Raw genomic sequence first — 19,502 nt, forward strand, 5'->3', positions numbered from 1 at the left:
CCCAGATTTCCAAGGAATCTCCATAATGCTTTCCGTATTGGCTGCACCAATTTGCAATCCCACCAGTAATGTATGAGTGTGCCTTTTTCCCCACAGCCTCGCCAACACTTATTGTTGTTTGTCTTCATAATAGCTGCCATTCTGACTGAAGTGAGATGATATCTTACAGTAGTTTTGATTTGCATTTCTCTAATTGCTAGAGATGATGAACATTTTTTCATATATTAGTTGATTGATTGTATATCCTCTTCTGAGAATTGTCTATTCAGAATTTAGAAATTCTAAGAAGATGTATACAAGTCACCTAATCGTCCTCCCCAGGCAAGGGATGCTCCAAGTCTTCTGACTGTCCTTCCAGAGATAATCTACACGTGTAACCCACCACACATGAGGACACACAAATATCCATGCAGATGCACACATATGTGCGTAGTGTCAGACTCACATGCATATGCACGTATGTGCACAAAATGCCTGAGTGTACAGACACATGCATGGCCCCCATATGCACATTGACATGTGCACACACACGCAGACACGGATGCCTACCCACCCCATACAGAGACACACAGGCACATAGATGCAAACACGTGTACATCCCTTATGTGCCCTCTTACATATACACGTACACATACAGGACCACATGTAGATATGCACGTGTTTATGTGGACGTATGTGAACACACGCACACCTCTGGGTCTCCCTCTGCCCTCCAGTGGATGGCACCCTCACATACTCTTCTGCATTTTGTGCCAGCTGTCCTGTTTTCGTTCTCCCTTTGGGCCACAGAATGTTCCACATTGGCCAAATGTGTTCTCCATGATGGGCAGACAGGTGTCCTGTGTTTGCTGTCAATGTCCAAAACTTCCACAGCGAGCTGAGGACGAGGGGATGTGGCTTTGTCCACTATGTGAATCGGCCTGGAACAGACTCATAGCATCTAGTGACCTGCCCAGGCCATTTGTTTCAAGGGGACCCGACAGGGACACCAGACAACCTGAATATCATCTGAGCAGAACCTGCAGGTAGCAGGATGGGTAAACAGATGCTCATTTCTGTACTGGAATGCACAACGCCACGTCACCTTTCACGATTCTCCCGTGTGTCTTCCCTTCGCTACCCACCAATAGTCCTGATCAAACTCAGTGGGAGGGCTCCTGCCGTCACGAGCCGCCTTGGAAGCCGAGGACCACAGCAGCGCCATCTGTCAGTGGGCCCCAAAATGATTTCTAAAATTAAGTTTTTGATTCTACAAGTAATAAACACGGTCACTTTCAGAATCTAAAATGTTACACACATGGTTAAAGTTGCTTCGGTTGCAACGGATTCAGGCTGTAACGGCCTCCTCCCTCCCCCTCCCTCCTCCTCCTTCCTCCCCCTCCCTCCTCCTCCTCCCTCCCTTTCTAAGTGGCAATGACCACTTTAATGACCAGTTGGCTCATTAAAAATCAGAGCTGCTTGTCTAATTGATTTTGCCTAATTAAACCCCAGTGTTCCTCAGGTCTTCTTAAGGTTAAATAGATTCTAAGCGGTCCCTGGGAAAAATTGCAGAGCCAACCCTACTTCCCCTTTATAATGTCAGTGGTCACTCCCAAATGTGGCTTCTGGTGAAAGTAGCTGTCTCTCTAGGTGGCATACCTGCGGAATCTGGAAGCAGTAAATCAAAAGTGCCATTTTCAGACCGTTTTTTTTTTTTTTTTTAAAAACAGTTTATTTTTCTCTTATTTATTTTGTTATGTGGTGCTGAGGATCGAACCCAGTGCCTCACGCATGTGAGGCGAGTGCTCAGCCACTGAGCTACAGCCCCAGCCCGCTTCAGACCAGTTTTTGATCTCCACTCCTGACCTGGGTGACCCTGCAGCAGGCTGTCTTCCCAGGCACGTCTTGGCGAGGTGTGCTGGTAGACCTGCCTGTGCCATCTCGGGCATCCAGGGTTGACGGGGCCAGGCCAACCTGACCCACAGGAGGTCAGCCTCTGGGTCGCCCAGCTGGAGCACTGGACCCCCGTGCTGCCCCTGCCTCCTTGTCTCCTGCATGACGGGTAAAGCCCCCTCTCCGGGCCTCTCACTGAGACGTGGAGGGTTTTCAACTTCTGTTTTCCAACTAAATAAGATATGGTCTGAGACCCCCAGGTTCCCTGTGCAGCCCTGGGCCCTGTGTGTGAAGGTGATCAGTCTGGAAACCCCAGCCCCTTATAAACACAGCGAGAATCGTTTTCCTCCACAATTAAAACATTAGCTTTTTCTTTACAAGGACATTAGCTCAACCTTCTAAGCCACCTGGTGCTGTTGAGGGCGGGGATGAGCTAGTAAAGCCTGACGGGGTTTGCATCTGTGGGACAGGGTAGAGGTGGTGGTGTCTGCTTCACAAGAGTGTCGGTGAGACACGCCCAGCCTGGCATCCGTGCTGTGTTGATGGCAGGCCATGTCAGGGTCAGGCACAGGTCTAGCCCCTAAGGCTCTGTAGCAGTTGATCATTTAAACAACATGCAAGTGTGATGTATGTAACCTGGAACGACCACCCAGCCTTTGTCTTGCAGAGGAGAATCTACAGAGGAGCCACCTTGTGCATGGGGGTCGTGCTGTGGGGGTGGCATTCAGAGGGTCCTGCTAAATCCTACCTTTGTCCTCCCCAGCGGACAGCACCTTTGACAGCGGCCAGGGCTCCACGGTGTACTCAGACTCCCAGAGCAGCCAGCAGAGCATGGTACTGGGCTCCCTGGTGGACGCTGCTCCACCCCTGGCCCCATGCGTGTGCAGCCCCCCTGTGAGCGAGGGACCTGGCCTGCCGCACAGCCTGCCCTCGCTGGGGGCCTTCCAGCAGCCCACTGCCACGGTGAGTTGAGAGCCACCCCTGCCCTGTCCCCTTGGCCTCCTGGTCTGAGGGCCCTGGGGGATCCAGTCATGAGGGCCATCTGGGCTGCACTGACTCTGGTCAGGGTTAACGTGGCCTGAGGTCAGTTCTCAACCATGCTTTCCCTGGAGAGACCCCCAGAAGCCAGCCATAAAAAGCCCTATCTTTTCTGGGAGCAGTGGAACCATGGGCCATATAGCCTTTGACACACCCACATGACCAGGCAAGAGGGACATACTGTCTGGAAACAGACCCCAGCAGGCACCAGGGCTGAGGGAGCTGTGACAGAGCTGACAGGCCACACCTTGGGGCAGGTGCTGGTGGTGATGAGGCTGACACACCCCGGGCCTGGGCCGTCTTCTCAGACTACCCGCCCCCCCAGAGGTGAGAGCAAAGCCTCGTTTGTAATAACGAAGCCCTAGATTTGGCCTCGCTGTCCAGCCCCCCAAGGGGATGTCCAGTAGTCCCCGGCATGTCTCGCCCACGGCAGCCACTGAAAATCAACTATGAAAACAGGGTTGGAGTGTGGGGAACCCTGTCACGAGAGTGTTTGAGAAGGCAGGGCTTCAGGCCGGCAGGACGGCTGTGATGTGTAAGATCTGGGAAGCTGGACACCAGGGGGTCACACGGGGCATTTATTTTTGATTCTGATTTTTTTTTCTTTAAACATTGAAGGAAATTAAACAATTGCTTGCTTCACAGCCCAAGTGCTCAACCGAGGAGAATTTGCCCGTGACCTGGGCAGCGGAGCCAAGTCCCCAGAGGGAGCCTAGGCCCCTGCCCTGTGCGTGGGCTGTGTCTTTGCCCCTCCCCCTGGCTGGTCTGTCACTCCCTCACACTAGTCTGCCACCACGTCGTCCTCTTGGCACCGGCAGAGCGTGAGCACGGCAGGCTCTGTCCCCTGCACATGGGTTCTCCCTGTTGGCTACGGCCTCGCTCTCCCCTTTCTGTCCACGCGGGGCTGGGCGGTCAGAAGGGCCCAGGTCGTCCCTTTGGAAAAGCAGCTGAAGCTGCTGGGCGTGCCTGCCTTGGCTGCCGGGAGTCCCGGGGCTCATTGTCCATTTGCATTTGCAATTTTGTTCAATTCACAAAATGAAGTATGATTTTAAAGGGCAGAAAGAGCTCATTGAAGAGAAGACTCTTTGCAGCTCCCGAGGGTTATTCTTGGGAGTGTTGCCGAAGCTGGGGCTGAGCCAGAGTGTTCCATCTGGCTCTCATCCTTTCCTGCCCCTGCAAGGGCTTCCGATAGCCATAGGATACACTGGCTGCCTAAGTCCCCGCTGGGCTAAGTCTGTCCTGTGTGTCCTTGGTGTGGCAGCTGATCGCGGCTTCAGTGTGTAAGCTGGGAGGCCCGAGGGGGGAGGCCAGAGCTTGTTCTCCTGCCTCCCTTCCTATTGATACAGAAATACCTAGCAGAAAGAGTAGGGCCTGGAGGGGTTCCTCCTGTGTGCCAAGGGCTGGCCCCTCCCTGCTGGGCCTTCCTGGGGATGGTTGCCGTGGTGATGTGCCCTGGGACCCAGTAAAGAGCAGAGAGGGAGGAGGAGGAGGAGGAGGAGGAGGAAGGGAGGGCCACCAGGAGTGAAAGGCTGCTCACCCCTCCATGGCCAGCAGACCTGCCAGAGCTCCCAGGCGGTGCACCGTGGCCAGGGCTGCAGGACAGTCTGGCCCAGTTGGGCACGCTCATCCGCCCTGTGAATTCATCTAGCTGAATTCAGATTCGAGGCTGGATCCCAAACCAAGCTGCTCTTTCCACCGCACCCCCCACCGCCTTGCCTAAAGCCCTGGCTGTGGAAGATGAAGCCGGGGAGGGCAGCTCTGGAAATCGCCGTTCTCCTGCCATCCAGAGAGTGGCAGGCGACATTCTGCAGAGAGCAGCTGACTTCCTGTAGCCCCGCCCGCTTCCCCTTGCCCCGTGGTGGAGGAAGGCCAGGCAGTGAGACTCCTTCCTTATGAATATTCCAGTCTCTCTCTCTGCACAGTAAGGACTCTTAGAGAACAAACTATGACCACGTCCTGACACCAAAAAGGAAAAAAAAAAAATTAACACATTAGCAGCAACCGCTTAATGACCCCCAGGGGCTCAGGTTTCTGATCCTTTTGCTGACCCATTTAGCCAGTGGGGCTGACATCCTGTGTGCGGCCTGTGTGTTTCTCTGCTCCTGTAGCCCAGCCTGGAGGACCCTGCTTTGCTGAAGTCCCCACTGTGCCAAGTGTGCTGCGGGCACCTGGATGGCCTGTTGCCTTCCACAGCGCGCCAGCACTGTTTGTTTTCATTGCTCCACGTTCTCTCTGAATTTTCTACGTGAATTCATTTTCTGTGTGCTGAGCCAAACAGATGAGACGCTTCCCCACCCCATGTCCTCAGGGGCCCTTCTCTTGGCTTCTAAAAAGCTTCTGTGGTGATCTTTTCTCATGCTTGTGTAATACTCCATGGGGTTAATGTTCCAGAACATTCACTGGCTGAGAGCTGTGGCTCTCCACGGCTTTTCAGTGAGTGACACTGCAGGACTGCCACACCTTGTTTCTGCTGAGTCACCTTCCTGGAAGCAGGGTCCTTAATGGGGCCGGGCACCAGGATGAGAGGACTGAGGGGCAGCCACCGAGTGTGACCCTGGTGCTCTCCACAGCCGGGCCTCTCCGTGGGCTCTGTCCCAGCCCCTGCCCACCCTCCACTCGTCCAGCAGCGTTTCCCAGAGCCTGCCATGAGCTTCGCCCCTGTGCTGCCGCCCCCCAGTGCCGCTGTGCCCACAGGCCCAGGCCAGCCTGCACCCACCGCTCAGCAGGTGAGTGGGACTCCCCCTCACAGCCCTGGAAGCGTCCCTTGTAAGAGGTGGTGTGTGTGAGTGAGTGTGGCGTGTGTAGACGTGACTGTGTGTCTGTAGGAGTAGGAGTAGGGGCGTGGAGTAGTGTGTAAGTGAGCGTGAGGGTGGGCTGCTGTGTGTCTGAGTCTGCAGGGTAGGCCCTGCTCAGCAGGCTGGTGGTCGAAGGCCCTGCCTCTCTCCCTCCAGCCTCCTCCAGTGGCCCAGCCACAGGTCCTGGCCCCACAGCCTATGGGCACCATGCAGCCGGTGCCCCCCCACCTGCCTCCGTACCTGGCTCCGACCTCCCAGGTGGTGGCCCCTGCTCAGCTGAAGCCCCTCCAGATGCCTCAGCCACCCCTGCAGCCACTCGCTCAAGTCCCTCCACAGGTACTTCTGGGCAGGCTCTCCGCAGTGTCTTAGGGCCTGTCCACCCTGGGTGGGGCTCCAGGGCACCTGCAGGGCCCGTCTGCATGCCAGGATGGGGAGGCGGGATCAGAAGGGTTGGATGTGAACTCCACGTGCATCAGCACCGTTCTGGTGACCAGCGTGGCAGACCTGGGAGTGTGGAGGCAGCCTCCGAGGGCAGGTTGTCCTCTGTGCCCTCTGGCCTCACTTTCTCCCCATCCTATTAGGCCTTCCTTCCAGACTGAGAGGCCTTCTGGGCTGTGATTGGCCAGATAAGGGGTCTCTCCAGGAGGGGGAAGTGGCCCTCACTGCACCACCCAACAAATACCCAGTCTTAGGTGCATCCAGGTTCTGGAAAAGTTTAGTCCAAAGTCAAGGAAAGGAGTCACAATGTGGCTACCGAGTGGATACGGAAAGCAGCTGGGCTTGCTGCAGGTGACTGTCCATCCTGAGGTGTTACCCGGGGCTGGGCTAAAGGTGGCTCCTTGGAGGTCTGGTGACCAGCTGGATGACACCACTTCCTGCAGGGAGGGCTGGTTACTAAAGTCCAACCTGAGGAGCAGAGGTGACCTCTGGTGTCTTTCTGTGGGGATACTGTCTGTAACTAGGGGCACATGATAGCATGGCCAGTACAGCGTGTAGTTGGGGTTGGGCACCATTGCTCAGGCTACTGGACTCCATGATCCCAGTCATTCTAGAGACCCTTGGTGGAGATGGGCTATGACCTTGGTGGTCGGACAGGAAGTGGCCTTCATTCTGAAGATGGCAGTTCCTGCCGGGAAAGGGGTCTTCCTACAGTTTACCCTCCCCCTGAAGATTCTCTTGTCTCGAGTATCTTTGGGATACCATGTTAGAGCTGGCTTAGGGTTCTAGTTAAATCATCTTCTTGCTCCTTGGTGGTTTGTGGTGTTAAGTTGCTTTTCAAAATAGAAATTGATTTATTCCTATTTGCTGCCTTCAAATGAATTGCAAGAAGGTGCTCGTTGTGCGATGCAAGAAGGCACCACTGTGGAGACAGCTGTCAGGGACTGAGGGCTGAATTCCCCAGATCAGATACCAGCCTTCTCTGGGAGGTGCCAGAAGACTTAGAGGAGGTTCTGGGGTTACTGCTGGTGTCGGGGTGTGGCCTCAGCCACTGAGAACCCTCCCGGAAGTTAAGTTTCCATGGGAGTTTTCACAGTTGAGGCATCAGCCTGTGATTCCCGACTCGTGGAGCCCGTCTGAGGCTCTGACAGTCTCAGTCCTTCTAAGTGAAAGATTCAGGGTCCGTGTCCATAGATTAGGGTCACTCTTGGGCCCCCTGTTTCTGAGCCATCCCTGATTCCCTCAGAGTCCCCCTGTGGGGCCCGTGGACGGTGTGCACACAGGGAGGCCCCCCGTGCCTGTGCTGAGGCTGACGGATTTCATTTCTCTTTGGCGTTTCCCGTGCTGGGGTTTCCCTTGCCGCTGGGTGTGTTTCGGGGAGCCCTTCCAAGCAGCTGCAGGACTGCACCTGGGAGGCGGGGCCTGCTACCGTCCCAGCCCACGGTGCGGGGCCCCTGGCAGCCCTGACTGACCTGCTGTCCTGTCTCTTCCAGATGCCTCCGATGCCTGTGGTCCCCCCCATCACGCCCCTGGCAGGAATCGACAGCCTCCCTCAGGCCCTCACTGACCTGCCCACGGCTAACGTGGCTCCGGTGCCGGCCCCTCAGTATTTCTCTCCCGCCGTGATCTTGCCAAGCCTCACCGCGCCCCTCCCCACGTCCCCGGCCCTGCCCCTGCAGGCCGTCAAGCTACCCCATCCCACGGCGGCGCCCCTGGCCGTGCCATGCCAGACGATCGTGCCAAACACGCCAGCCGCCATCCCTCTACTGGCTGTGGCCCCACAGGGGGTGGCCGCCCTGTCCATCCACCCTGCTGTGGCCCAGCTCCCGGCCCAGCTCCCCACCCCGCCCGTGTACCCGGCCACCTTCCCGCAGATGGCCCCCGGAGACATCCCGCCTTCCCCCCACCACACTGTGCAGAACTTAAGGGCGACCCCAACCCCTCCGCAGCAGGCACCGGCAGCCCCCCCTCAGCCCCTCCAGCCTGGTGTTGTCCACCTGCCCGAGCAGGCTGCACCAGTGCCTGCCTCAGGGAGCCAGGTAATACGCCCATGGGGCCTCGGTCTGCCTCCCAGTGCCTGGAGGCCCTCGGGACACTCCCTTCACTGGGCCATGGCTTTCTCTTGGTGTTTGGAGTGAGGGGCAGGTTAGGGCTGGGGGAGGAGGCATCTCTGAGATGGGTTGCAGAAGGAGGCTAAAGACATCAGGGGGCATCAGTTTCCACCTTGGGAGCCACCAGCATCAGGGCAGCATGTGGGTTCCTTTGTCCCACCTGACCAGGAGGTGGGCAGCTGCTGCTCATGTGGGCGAGGACGCCCTTGCCCTCCCATGCTGGTCCCGTTGGCCCTCACTGGTTCCTCTATGGGCTCCAGGCTTACATGCATCTGGGGTCAGCCCCTCCCAAAGCACCGTGTCAGAGCAACGCAGGGCAGACGTGCTTCTGCTAGCAGAGAGGAAGCTGGGCCAAGAGGTGAGGGGTCTGGGGTCTGATGGGCTACCACCTGAGAATGGACCTCATAGGACCCAGTGTCAGGTGGGGACCCCTTGCAACCAGGCTAACTGCAGAGAGACCCTGTGGTCCACAGGGACACAAGCCCTGCTGTGACCTGGGTGGCTTTGCAGATCTGCGCAGCACACTTGCATGTGGAGCTTCTGGTTTATTCTGTTCAAATCCAAGTGAGGGGAAGAGCTGATATGGATGCATCCACCTGGGTACCTCACCCCGTGGCCCCAGCCTGGGAATCCCTCACCTGGAATCCTCCTGTGTGGGACCCTCACACACACGGGTACCTCTTACCTGGGCGTCTCCACCGAGGTGTCTTCCAGCGCAGCCCCATCCTAGCCCTGAGCCCTGACAGCTCTGTGGACAGGGCAGGTCCCTGCCTTTTGAGCCTCAGGGGCCGATGTCCCCTCCTGACTTATTGTGAGGATCTGTCCAGACAGCAGAGGAGGAGGCTGGGGCCGAGTGTTCCTGGTGCCAGGTGCCACCCCACTCACTTTGTCCTGATCCAGTCTCGAGTAGGACCCCACATTCCGAGTGTACAGGGAACCCCCCGGCACTGCTTCTTGCTCTCTCACTTCCAGAAGGATTGTGCCTGGAGCAGGAAGGCAGTGTTAGTGGCTGGCAGGATGGTGTCTGTCTAAACAACCCAGCGGGAGGAAGCACATCAGCCCTGTGCTCCTACTGAGGGAGCGTCAGTCTGAGCAGGTGTCCATGGCAGCCTGGCCAGCCGATTCCTGGGTCAGGTGTGTTTTTGAGGAAAGCAGAGGCCAAGGAGTAGGACGGCAGAGACCTGAGCTCCGTGTGCTCGGGACATTGCTGCTTGGCCCTGGCCCTGGCCCTTCTGGGCTCTTCATAAGTTGCTGCAGGCCTGATGGCCATTCTTGTTGTCTCCGTGGTGGAGATGGTCATTGATGAGCTGGGCTGAGCACCCTGGTGACAGCAGCTGGGGCTTCTGACCAGCAGAGAACCGTCCACCTGCTGGGCTGTGGCGTGGTCTATCTGACCCCGCGTGGGTGGCTAACAGAAGGTCTCAGGCCAGCCTGTCCGAGAGAACAGGGCTGGTGCCATTCCTGAGAGGTGGAGAACTTTCAACCTTCTCCACCCCCAAGTGAGGCAGAGGACAGATCATCCTGGCACTTTGAAATCCAAGCCCGCTTGTTCTCTACTTGTCTTACCTTTTACCTGGGAGGAGATTTCAGGGAGAGGTGAGGACAGTGGAGGAGCTGGCCTGGGCTCCAGGTCACCCTGTGGGAGACGGCAGATGTCGGTGAGCGCTCTCAGGGAGCACTTGGTCCCTGTGCACTCTGAACTGACCAGGAGGTCTGACACAGGCAGGACACTGATGGCCCCAGGGAAGGCCCCAGGAGCCTGGTTGGATCCTGTGGGTCACCTGGTGCTCTTCACCTGGGCTTAGACAGAGGTTCCCAAGTGATGTCTGGGTCTGGATATTACCACAGATTCTCACAGAAAGGGCTGCGAGGATGCCCCTCTCTGTTTGCTTCTGCTAAATCTGCATGTCACATGTGCCTTGAAACAAGGACTCACTGCCCTGGGGAGTATGTGGGTGGGGGAGGAATGTTCCATGCCCCCACCACCACCCTGGCTGTGTCAGGTGGGCCCCTGGCATCCAACGTGCATCCCTGTCCCCTAGGTCCTGCTGGGCCATCCGCCTCCGTACACTGTGGATGTGGCTGCTCCGGTCCCTGCTGTGCCCCTGCCACCTGTTGTCCTCTCTCCGCCTCTGCCAGACGTGCTGCCACCTGCCGCCCCCGAGCTCCTGCCTAAGTTCCCTAGCTCTTTGGCCCCCACCGTGGTGGCAGCCGCTCAGGGCGTGCCCACCCCGAGTGCCGCACTCCTGCCGCCAGCAAACCCGCCACTGCCCACTGCGCCTGTGATTGGCGGCCCTTGCCCAGCCGTGCAGCTGACAGTGGAACCTGCCCAGGAGGTGTGTGCCTTCACTCCTGCTTGCAGCCACCCCAGGGCTGCACTGGGAACCTCAGCCCTGAGGTCAGTCCTGCCCGCAGCCCACCGCTCCCCGGAGGCGGAGTGTGGTCTGGGACAGCCAGACGTTCCCGTTCTGGCCTCTCTCACCTCCCACAAGCCCACATCAAGGTGGAGAGCAGGAGTTTTGTAAATGGGTTTGGAGGACGCGTTCCCTGGGAGAGGATGTGAAGAAAGCTTTTACAAAACCCGAGTGTCCTCTTTCAGGAATGATCAAAGTGGGTTAACGGATTGGGAAAGGAAACCAGCCTCAGCTTTTTGGCATCTGCTAGGCTCCAGGCCTTTCAACCAGATGAAAACCTCCCTGTGTGGCAGCCCCCTGGCCACAGGCGGGCGAGAGGGGCTGAGGAGTGGGGAGGAAAGGCCAGCATGGCGGTGGGGTGGGGGTTGGAGGGGAGTGCGTGCCACCCGCGGGTCGGAGCTGTGACCCGTTCTCTTTCCTCTGGTTTTTATTTCAGGAGCAAGCCTCCCAGGACAAGCCGCCTGGCCTCCCGCAGAGCTGTGAGAGGTACCGGCCCAGAGGGGACGAGTCAGGGGTGTGGGCCCAGCGCTGGCTCAGCCCAGCCTCTGCTGCTGCTCCATGGGCCCTGACCCAGTTCGCCTCGGTGCCACCACCCTCTTTTCTAAACCCGACCTGGCAGAGCTTCAGGGACCTCCTCTCAGGGTCTTTGTCAGCCCTGGCTGAAATCTGGTTGTCGCGGGCTCCCAGCTGTGTTTCGAGTCTGCTGGGAACATGGCCCTGGCCTGTGGGCCAGCAGGAGGAGGCTGTGGGTGGACAGGCCCCGGGGGACTTCCTGTGAACAGCAGAGTCCAGCCCCTTAGACCCTGGGTCTCCAGACCGCCACCCCCTGTGTTCTTGGGGAGGCAGCCTGTTCTTCCTGAGGGTGCTCAGGAAGTGACCACAGGCCCATCCTCTGAGGGTGCTGACGCTTCAGGGTCTTCACACCAGCTCCAAGTGGCTGCTGTTTCCTGCACAGACGGGGAAACTGAGGCCTGGGAACTAGTTCTTGGGTCAGGATGTTGAGAGGGCTGGAGGTCTTGCAGCCAGTGACCGTCAAGTCCACCCTTCTGCACGGAGGCTACTGGGATGGACGCTGCAGGGTCCCCTCACAGGCAGCCGCTGTTTCTGCAGGTCACAGCTCCAGGCCTGGAGGTTTTGAGGCCCCCAGGCTGGGCTGGCAGGAGCCCTGGCTTGTCACCCGTGGGTGCTGTTAACACTCTTGGTTCTTACTCAGCTATGGAGGCTCTGATGTCACTTCTGGAAAAGAGCTGAGTGACAGCTGTGAGGGCGCCTTTGGAGGGGGCAGGCTGGAGGGCAGGGCTGCCCGGAAACACCACCGCAGGTCCACGCGTGCTCGCTCCCGGCAGGAGAGGGCCAGCCGGCCCCGGCTTACCATCCTGAATGTGAGTGGCTGGGACCCCGGGCACGCGGGTGCGGCGTCCTCCGTGAGCTGACCCTCCGCTTCCTACAGGTGTGCAACACGGGGGACAAGATGGTGGAGTGTCAGCTGGAAACACACAACCATAAGATGGTGACCTTCAAGTTTGACTTGGACGGGGACGCGCCTGATGAGATCGCCACGTACATGGTGAGGGTGGGCCTGGGCAGCGAGGCCATGTCTTGGGGCACGTGCAGGGTCCAGTGGCTGAGCTTGGCCCTGTGTGGGGGTGTCACCCACCCCCAGTGCCTAGGGGCTGCCCCGGAGCGGTGAGGCTGTGGTGGGGAGCGCTGACCCCTGCCCTGGGTTCTGTGGGCTCCTCCCCACACTGGGCAGAAGCCTCTGGGGACCAGCGGGCAGCTTGAAGGCTGTAACTTCCCAGGAGGGTGTCTCAACCCCTCAGCTGTCCCTCAGAAGAACAGGAGGAAATGGCAGGCAGGTGCCATGAATGAGCAAAGGGAAGCAGCACCCCAGCACCTAATGTCCCTGCTCAGAGCCACCTGTCACCCTCCCCGTGGAAGGGCCAATCTCAGCCCTGCACCCCATTCGCGTTTCCCCAGCTACTGCATGCACCTCCACCCAGAGACGCCCTCCCTGCCCAGGTAGACCACTCGTTGAGTACCTCATCCTCAGGGGCTTCACTTGTTCCCAAACCTTGCTCCCAAGGGATCCCACAGTGTCCTCAGCACCTGGCCCTATTAGAAATGGGGATCTTTGGCCCTTAGAAACTGTCCGGCGCACAAGGACACAGGCCAAAAGGACCCTCTTGTTTGCACCATGCTTACTGGCCCATGAGTGACCACCACACAGGATAGTGTTCTTCCTAGAACATCACCGCCAGCGGGGAGCTTAGGAAGCAGTCAGCATTGGTGGCTGGAGCTGTGTCCACCCCCCCACCAACACACAGACGGCCACCACATACAGTGAGTGGGGCTAGCGTGACTAGGGAACAGAATATGAAATGCAATTTAATCCAGCAATGCCAATGGCCCACGTGGCCAGTGGCCGCTGCGTTCAACAAGCTGGCTCTGAAGGTCAGCAGAAAGCTTCCCCTTGGACCGCGTCCCAGCCGCTCCAGCCCCGGCTTCATTAAATTCTGATGTGGATTTCATGGGAAAGCCCCAGCTGCTGGCTTCTGGGACAGCTCCACAGAGAGATCTCAGATAAGACCTTCCTGGAGCCCACGCCCAGGGCACAGTCCCCACGATGTTAAAGAAGAAATTGTTCAGCCCTTTGTTGAAATGCTGGGGAGGATTTTTGGAGACTGTTGCAATAGGGGAGAGCACATGTAGTCAGCTCTGAACCCAGCAGGGACAGCGAGAGTTACCGCCCAAGAACAGCGTGGGGGTCAGTGGACAGAAGATAACCGAGAGGAGACCTCAGGTGCCGAGCCCAGATGGATGGTCAGCTCAGGTGGTGGAGGACGCCAGGCAGCCCTGGCCTCTCACGTTCAGCATGGTCAGTGGGCCTGGCTGGCCCTCTCCTGCCGGAGTGGCTGTGTGAACCTGTGGTGGTGTTTCTGGGCAGCTCCGCCCTCCAGCCTGCTCCCTTTCAAGGTGCTTTGAAAGCCATCGCTCAGCTCTTCCTGGAAGTGACCTCAGAGCCTCTGTAGAAACCCACTGCTGAACACACTGTGGGGCCCGAGCTGAGGGCCACCCTCATGTCTGATGTCTGAGAGATGGAGAATTTGATCAGATGCATGGTGGCTGGTGGAGGGGAGGGTCAAAGGTGGCGGCTGGTTACTGTGGGGCCAGGAGGGGTCTTGGTCAGCAGCCAGTGGCTGGTCCCTTTGTGTAGCCTAAGCAAACCCTGGTCTTCACCCTGCAGTCTAAACTGAAACCCCGAGACATCTCTGATCTGACTTTGTTTTCGAACCTGTGCCCCCTGTTACTCTGTGTGCACGTGTTCCTGTATCTCAAAGCATAATCATGAAGTGGACGCCTGTGAAGTGTCCCCTCGGCCTCTGAGCCTGTTCCTGTGGCCCTGCCCCCACCTTCCTTGCAGCACGGTGATTAGACGAGCGTTTGCTCACGTCCCCCACGAGGTCCCCGTCCAGGGACGACACAGTTCTTGCTGAACTGTGAACATTGACAACTCTGCAGCTTCTCAGACCTGTTTTAACATGTGCTCACCATCCTGATTCTCCTCCCTCCTGCGGCTCTCTCTCCTGTACCGTGTGAAGGTTTGAACTGGGAGTTTTTAAGCCAGGTCATCTAAAGTCCCTTTACAAAGCAAGCGTGACATAAATACACGAATTTGGCCCCTCTGCATGGCTGTCCACACGTAGCCTCTGCTGGGTGCCCACCATGCTCTTCCTCACAGCCTCCTGTCCCAGGGACAGAGGCGTCAGGGGGCTGGAGTGGAAGTCTGGGTGTTAGCTGGGGGAACGCAGTGCTGTCCAGACAAGCTCCTCCCCACCCAGGGATGGGCCTCCTGAGTGTGGGGCACGAGGTTCCCTTGCGGGTGTGTTGAGCTGGGCCTTGGGCTCATGTTGTGACAGAGACCCCCCTGACACCCCGTGGTGAAGGGGAAATGTGGATGTTTGCTTTAAGTCAGCATCAATTCCCAGGTTATCCAAGGGCCCTCTATCTTTAGGGTTTTCTTGGTTTTGCTTTTGATTTATTTTAATCTCTTTGAAAATAAATTCATACCTAGCAGGAAAACACCAAGGGGCACTAGTTCAGGTCTGTGCCGAGTTGGCACGCTGCAGATGTTCTCCTGTGCAGCACCTGTGTCACAGCTGGATGCTCTAACTGCCCATGGTGTGGCACCGTATGCTGTCCTCAGTTAACAGGTGAATGGGGAGGACAGCGTTGGCTCCTCCTGAGCCTGGTATGGGGAGGGTGTGGGAGGGCCAGAGGAGCTCCGCTCTGCAGCCAGCTTATTATGGGAGGCAGATGGATCCAGCCCAGAAAGGAAGAACAGATGGCCTGGGCAGGGCCGAGGCATCTGGGTGACCGCAGAGGTGTGTGGGTAGGAGAAGGATCCGTGGCCTGAAGTGGGCAGGGATCGGACCCTGCTGGGAGAGGGAACAATCTGACCTCTTTCCCTGGAGCTGTGTGTACAACTCTCCGAGATGCACCATGTCCCATCTGCTTGAGTGGCCAAGGACACAGCAAAACAGGGTGTAAGCAGGGGTGCAGCATGCCCACGTGAGAGTTGGGGACAGCGACACCAAGGTCTGAAGGCTGCGGTAGTGAGGCTGTGGTGTGGCACCTGCCGGCCACCCTTCTCTCTCCTACCAGAGGCCTGGGCTGTCCTTTCTGTCCCCGGTGCTGGCTGAAGGGTAGAGATCACATGTGTGAACCACATGGCCCTGAGAAGCCAGAGGGTGGTGCAAGATGAGGTCATCTTGGTCTCAGCCCCAGACCAACAGGAGAAAGGGAGCTGGCTTGAATGGGCCTTGTGCTCTGGAGGAACAGCCACCTACCTGGACATCAGGGTCCATGGAGAGGCCATCGTGCAGGGGGTGCACCTTAGTGGAATCAGAGCAAGGCTGGGACCCAGATATGTGCCCTGAGTAGTCTCTCTGTGGCCAACTTTGGGGACACCCTCTCTGGACTTTGCTCTGAGAAGAGTCGTATGGCTGTGGGCGAATCTTGTTGAGCACAGACCATGAGAAGGCCAGTCTCGGGTAGCTCTGGTGAAATACAGGCATGAGCTCAAGGACCGCCCAAGTGGAGAGGGAGAGGAGACAAACTCCCAGGGTCCCTGCCGAGGAAGCAGGGGACATCAGGAGCCTCGATGGGGGCCACCTGCTGATCACTCTTCCACCCCCACCTCCATGCAAGTCCGAGGCTACAGGTCAGACACCGAGGCCGGGAGAGCAGGGGTTGCAGGCACAGAGAAGGGTGTGTGGACGTCCTATAGAGCTTTGCCAACCCTGCTGCTCAGCCTCTCTCCAAACCTGCCCACCAGCTGGAACCTGTACCTTCACATCTGCCTCCTTGTCCCTCATGGCCTGCCTGGTGCCCCTGTCCAAATTGTCCCCCCCCCACACACACCCTGGTCCCATTGATCCTGTGCACCTGCCAACCTTGAAGGTGATTGGACCGGCCTGGGGTTCCATGACTGGCCCTCACTCTGGGCATGGCAGTGCCAGACAGGCTGCTTCTCTAGGCTGAGCTGTCTTGTCACCCTGGGGCCATCTGCTCTCCTCACTGGGCCGGGCAGGGGCGTGCCCCTTTGCCGTGTCTTCCCCTGGCACCGAGAACAGAGTGGAGATCCATAGATCCCCATCAGGCTCCAGGGTGCGGTCTGCGGCGGGTGGTTATGGCCGCTGCGTGTGCCCTTGCAGGTGGAGCACGGCTTCATCCTGCCTGCTGAGCGGGAGACGTTCATCGAGCAGATGAAGGATGTCATGGACAAGGCAGAGGACATGCTCAGCGAGGACACAGATGCTGACCGTGGCTCCGATGCGGGGGCCAGCCCACCACACCTGGGCTCCTGTGGTCTGGCTGTGGGGGAGGTGAGAGCCTGTGTCCCCAGGAAGCAGTGGGGGGCACTGTGGGGTGGAGGGTGGACCCTGCAGTTCAGCGGGAAGCTCTGAAGGAAGTTCCCCCTGGGCACGGGCTGCGCTGACCTCTGATCCCTCTCCTTCATGCAGGAGAGTGGACAGTCCCAAGCAAGCGCCCCTGTGTATCAGCAGAACGGTGAGTCTGCCCCCACCTCGGGCCACACCTGTCAGAGCAGATGAGCCTTGGGCCCTGGGAAGAGCCATTCCCTCGTGTCCCTGCCCCCTGCTCTAGAGCAGGTGTTTGCTTTGAAGCTTCCATTGAGCATAGTGTCAGGGTCTTGGCATTGCAGCGGGGGTGGGGGTGGGAGTGTGTGGTGACAAGGGTCCCCCATCTGGGAGTGGCCATCCCATCTGAAGTCTGTCACCTGTTGACTGGTGTCACCGCCGATGCTGCAGGCGTCCCAGGAACTAAACATGAACCCAGGGCACTCCTGAGTCTCGGGTCGGCCGCCCATCTCCCATGCCTCTGGGTGAGAGAGGATATAGAAGCCCCTCCTCAGGGCCTCTTTTTCAAGGGGACTGGGGACCGTCTGTGTCATGGAGGGAAGCTCTTTTGGACTATGACTGGGAACTTGGGTTCCCTGCCCATGCCCTTCTGAGTAAATCCTGTGGGTGCAAATGTTCTGTGGGGCCCCCTGTGGCGGTCCGGTGTGGCCGAGGTGTCACCTGGTCTCAGCATGCTGTTCATGTTCTGTTTCTCAGTCTTGCACACGGGGAAGAGGTGGTTTATTATCTGCCCAGTGGCTGAGCACCCAGCAGCTGATGCCCCCGAATCGTCACCCCCACTTCCTCTAAGCTCCCTGCAGCCAGAAGCCAGCCAAGGTAGGAGCAGCCACAGCCCCCGCCCTGGGATCCCTCCCCTGGTAACCCACAGGCTTTCTTCTGCACATCCCTTCACTGGTGTGCACTGGGCACCCAGCACCACGCGAGGGGCCTTCCACACTGTCACCCCAAACTTAGGGCAGCCTACCGGGCTGTTTTCCCTATCCATCCTTGTTTTCTACTGGATCAGCTAAGCCTAAGCTTGAACCTGCCCTGTTATCTCCACCACAGGTGAGGCACAGGTGAGGTGCAGGTGAGGCTCAGGTAAGGTGCAGGTGAGGCTGTGCCACGTGCTGATGGGCTCTGCCCTGCCTCTCTCTGTGCTGCCTCGTGACCTTTGCACCCTTCCTGTTTCATGGGGAAAACACACCCTGGGGTCCTGCTTGGCAAGGAGTGTTAGGTGGGAAAGGCCCTTTTATTTCTGAGCCTGATTCCCAGTGGTCCCCATGGATGGCGATCACTGTTGTGGATCTGCCTACAGAGGACAGTAAGTTTGCCCTCGGGCTATGGTCCTTTCGGAAAAACAAAACTAGTCATTTAAGCCAGTTTAAGATGAGATGGGAGGGAAAGGGAGAGAAAAGGGAAATTGCATGGAAATGAAGGGAGACCCTCATTGCTATACAAAATTACATATAAGAGGTTGTGAGGGGAATGGGAAAATAAACAAGGAGAGAAATGAATTACAGTAGATGGGGTAGAGAGAGAAGATGTGAGGGAAGGGGAGGGGGGATGATAGGGGATAGGAAAGGTAGCAGAATACAACAATTACTAATAGGGCATTATGTAAAATTGTGGATGTGTAACCGACATGATTCTGCAATCTGCATTTGGGGTAAAATTGGGAGTTCATAACCAACTTCAATCTAATGTATGAAATATGATATGTCAAGAGCTTTGTAATGTTGTGAACAACCAATAAAAAAAAAAAAGATTCCCTATCACTTGGCCAAAAAATAATGGCTAAAACTTAACCCACCATTATGGTACATTGATAAAAAAATATTTGTAAGACAACTTTGATTTCCTATTGTGTTTCCAGTGCCTTCCATTGTACCTTTGGAGATTTGTTACCACCAGGAAAAAGTCAGCTTAATAGAAAACCCCAAAAGAAGCCAGGCCCTGAGATGGGGTGCCGTCTGGTCATGGGAACTGAGAAGTCAGGGACCAACAGCCTTATTTGAAAGACTCCCTTTTAAAAGGGGAATTTGACTCTTGACTGTACTGTGCACACTCCCAGGTGAAAGAAAAGCCCCTAAAAATAAATTTCAGTGCAGCATAGGGGTCAAGGGATCAAGGGATAGTGTGGTGTAAAGTCAAGGGAGAGTGTGTGTAGGGTCAAGGGACATTGTGAATAGAGCATTGTGATGTGGGGTCAAGGGACAGTGTGGTATAGGGTCAAGGGACATTGTGATGTGGGGGTCAAAGGACAGAGTGGTGTAGGGTCAAGGGACAGCATGCTATAGGGTCAGGGTACATTGTGATGTGGGGTCAAAGGTCAGCAAGGTGTGGGGTTGAGAGCCCAGAGTTCAACCGTCGTCCTTCATGTGCATACTGAGAAGTCGACCTCTGGAAACCTTTCAGAGTCAGGGTATCTCTTAAGACGGGAAAAGTGAGTGACGTGTGTGGATTTGGATCAAACATCCACTGAAGATGACCAAAGAAGTTTGACAGGTTATAAGAATCACCTGCTCAAGGGCACTGGAAATCTGAATAGAGGGCAGCCACCAGGATGGGGTCAGCAGAGGTGGAGAACGAGGACAAGGCCCTTTCCCCTGGAGCATGTCCCATCCACAGGAGAGGCTGAGCACAGCTTCAGCTGCCCCATGGCGAGACAGAGTCCAGGGCCCATGGTGGCCCTGCAGAAGCTGTGCACTAGAGCGCAGGGCCCAATGGAGGAGGCAGGGCTGCAGAGGGAGGAGCCCAGGCAGGACATTTTGGCCCCTCATCAGGAGATCCCAGTGCTGTGTGCTCGGGCAGGAGCACAGAAGTCCTTTCTGAGGGAGAAAATATCATTTTGGATTTCAAATGACTTGCACAGACAATTTTTTAAAGTATAATATCTGGCACATAGTAAAAAAA

At 57.1% G+C, this 19,502-nt stretch overlaps 1 protein-coding gene across 12 annotated transcripts in view; it reads left to right on the top strand.

Moving 5' to 3' along the window:
- Wnk2 (WNK lysine deficient protein kinase 2) overlaps nt 1-19,502 on the top strand; it is a 121,312-nt gene that overhangs the window by 61,226 nt on the left and 40,584 nt on the right. For all 12 annotated transcript variants that reach the window (XM_078030608.1, XM_078030616.1, XM_078030618.1 and 9 more), the window contains 11 exons: nt 2,636-2,835; nt 5,481-5,636; nt 5,862-6,041; nt 7,637-8,182; nt 10,297-10,590; nt 11,105-11,154; nt 11,882-12,050; nt 12,119-12,235; nt 16,383-16,553; nt 16,692-16,737; nt 17,304-17,423. In XM_078030608.1, coding sequence (XP_077886734.1) covers nt 2,636-2,835; nt 5,481-5,636; nt 5,862-6,041; nt 7,637-8,182; nt 10,297-10,590; nt 11,105-11,154; nt 11,882-12,050; nt 12,119-12,235; nt 16,383-16,553; nt 16,692-16,737; nt 17,304-17,423 — 2,049 coding nt within the window. The remainder of the gene's footprint in view (nt 1-2,635; nt 2,836-5,480; nt 5,637-5,861; nt 6,042-7,636; nt 8,183-10,296; nt 10,591-11,104; nt 11,155-11,881; nt 12,051-12,118; nt 12,236-16,382; nt 16,554-16,691; nt 16,738-17,303; nt 17,424-19,502) is intronic.

The sequence above is a fragment of the Ictidomys tridecemlineatus genome, chromosome 13 (genome assembly GCF_052094955.1).
Source record: "Ictidomys tridecemlineatus isolate mIctTri1 chromosome 13, mIctTri1.hap1, whole genome shotgun sequence".
Lineage (NCBI taxonomy): Eukaryota > Metazoa > Chordata > Mammalia > Rodentia > Sciuridae > Ictidomys > Ictidomys tridecemlineatus.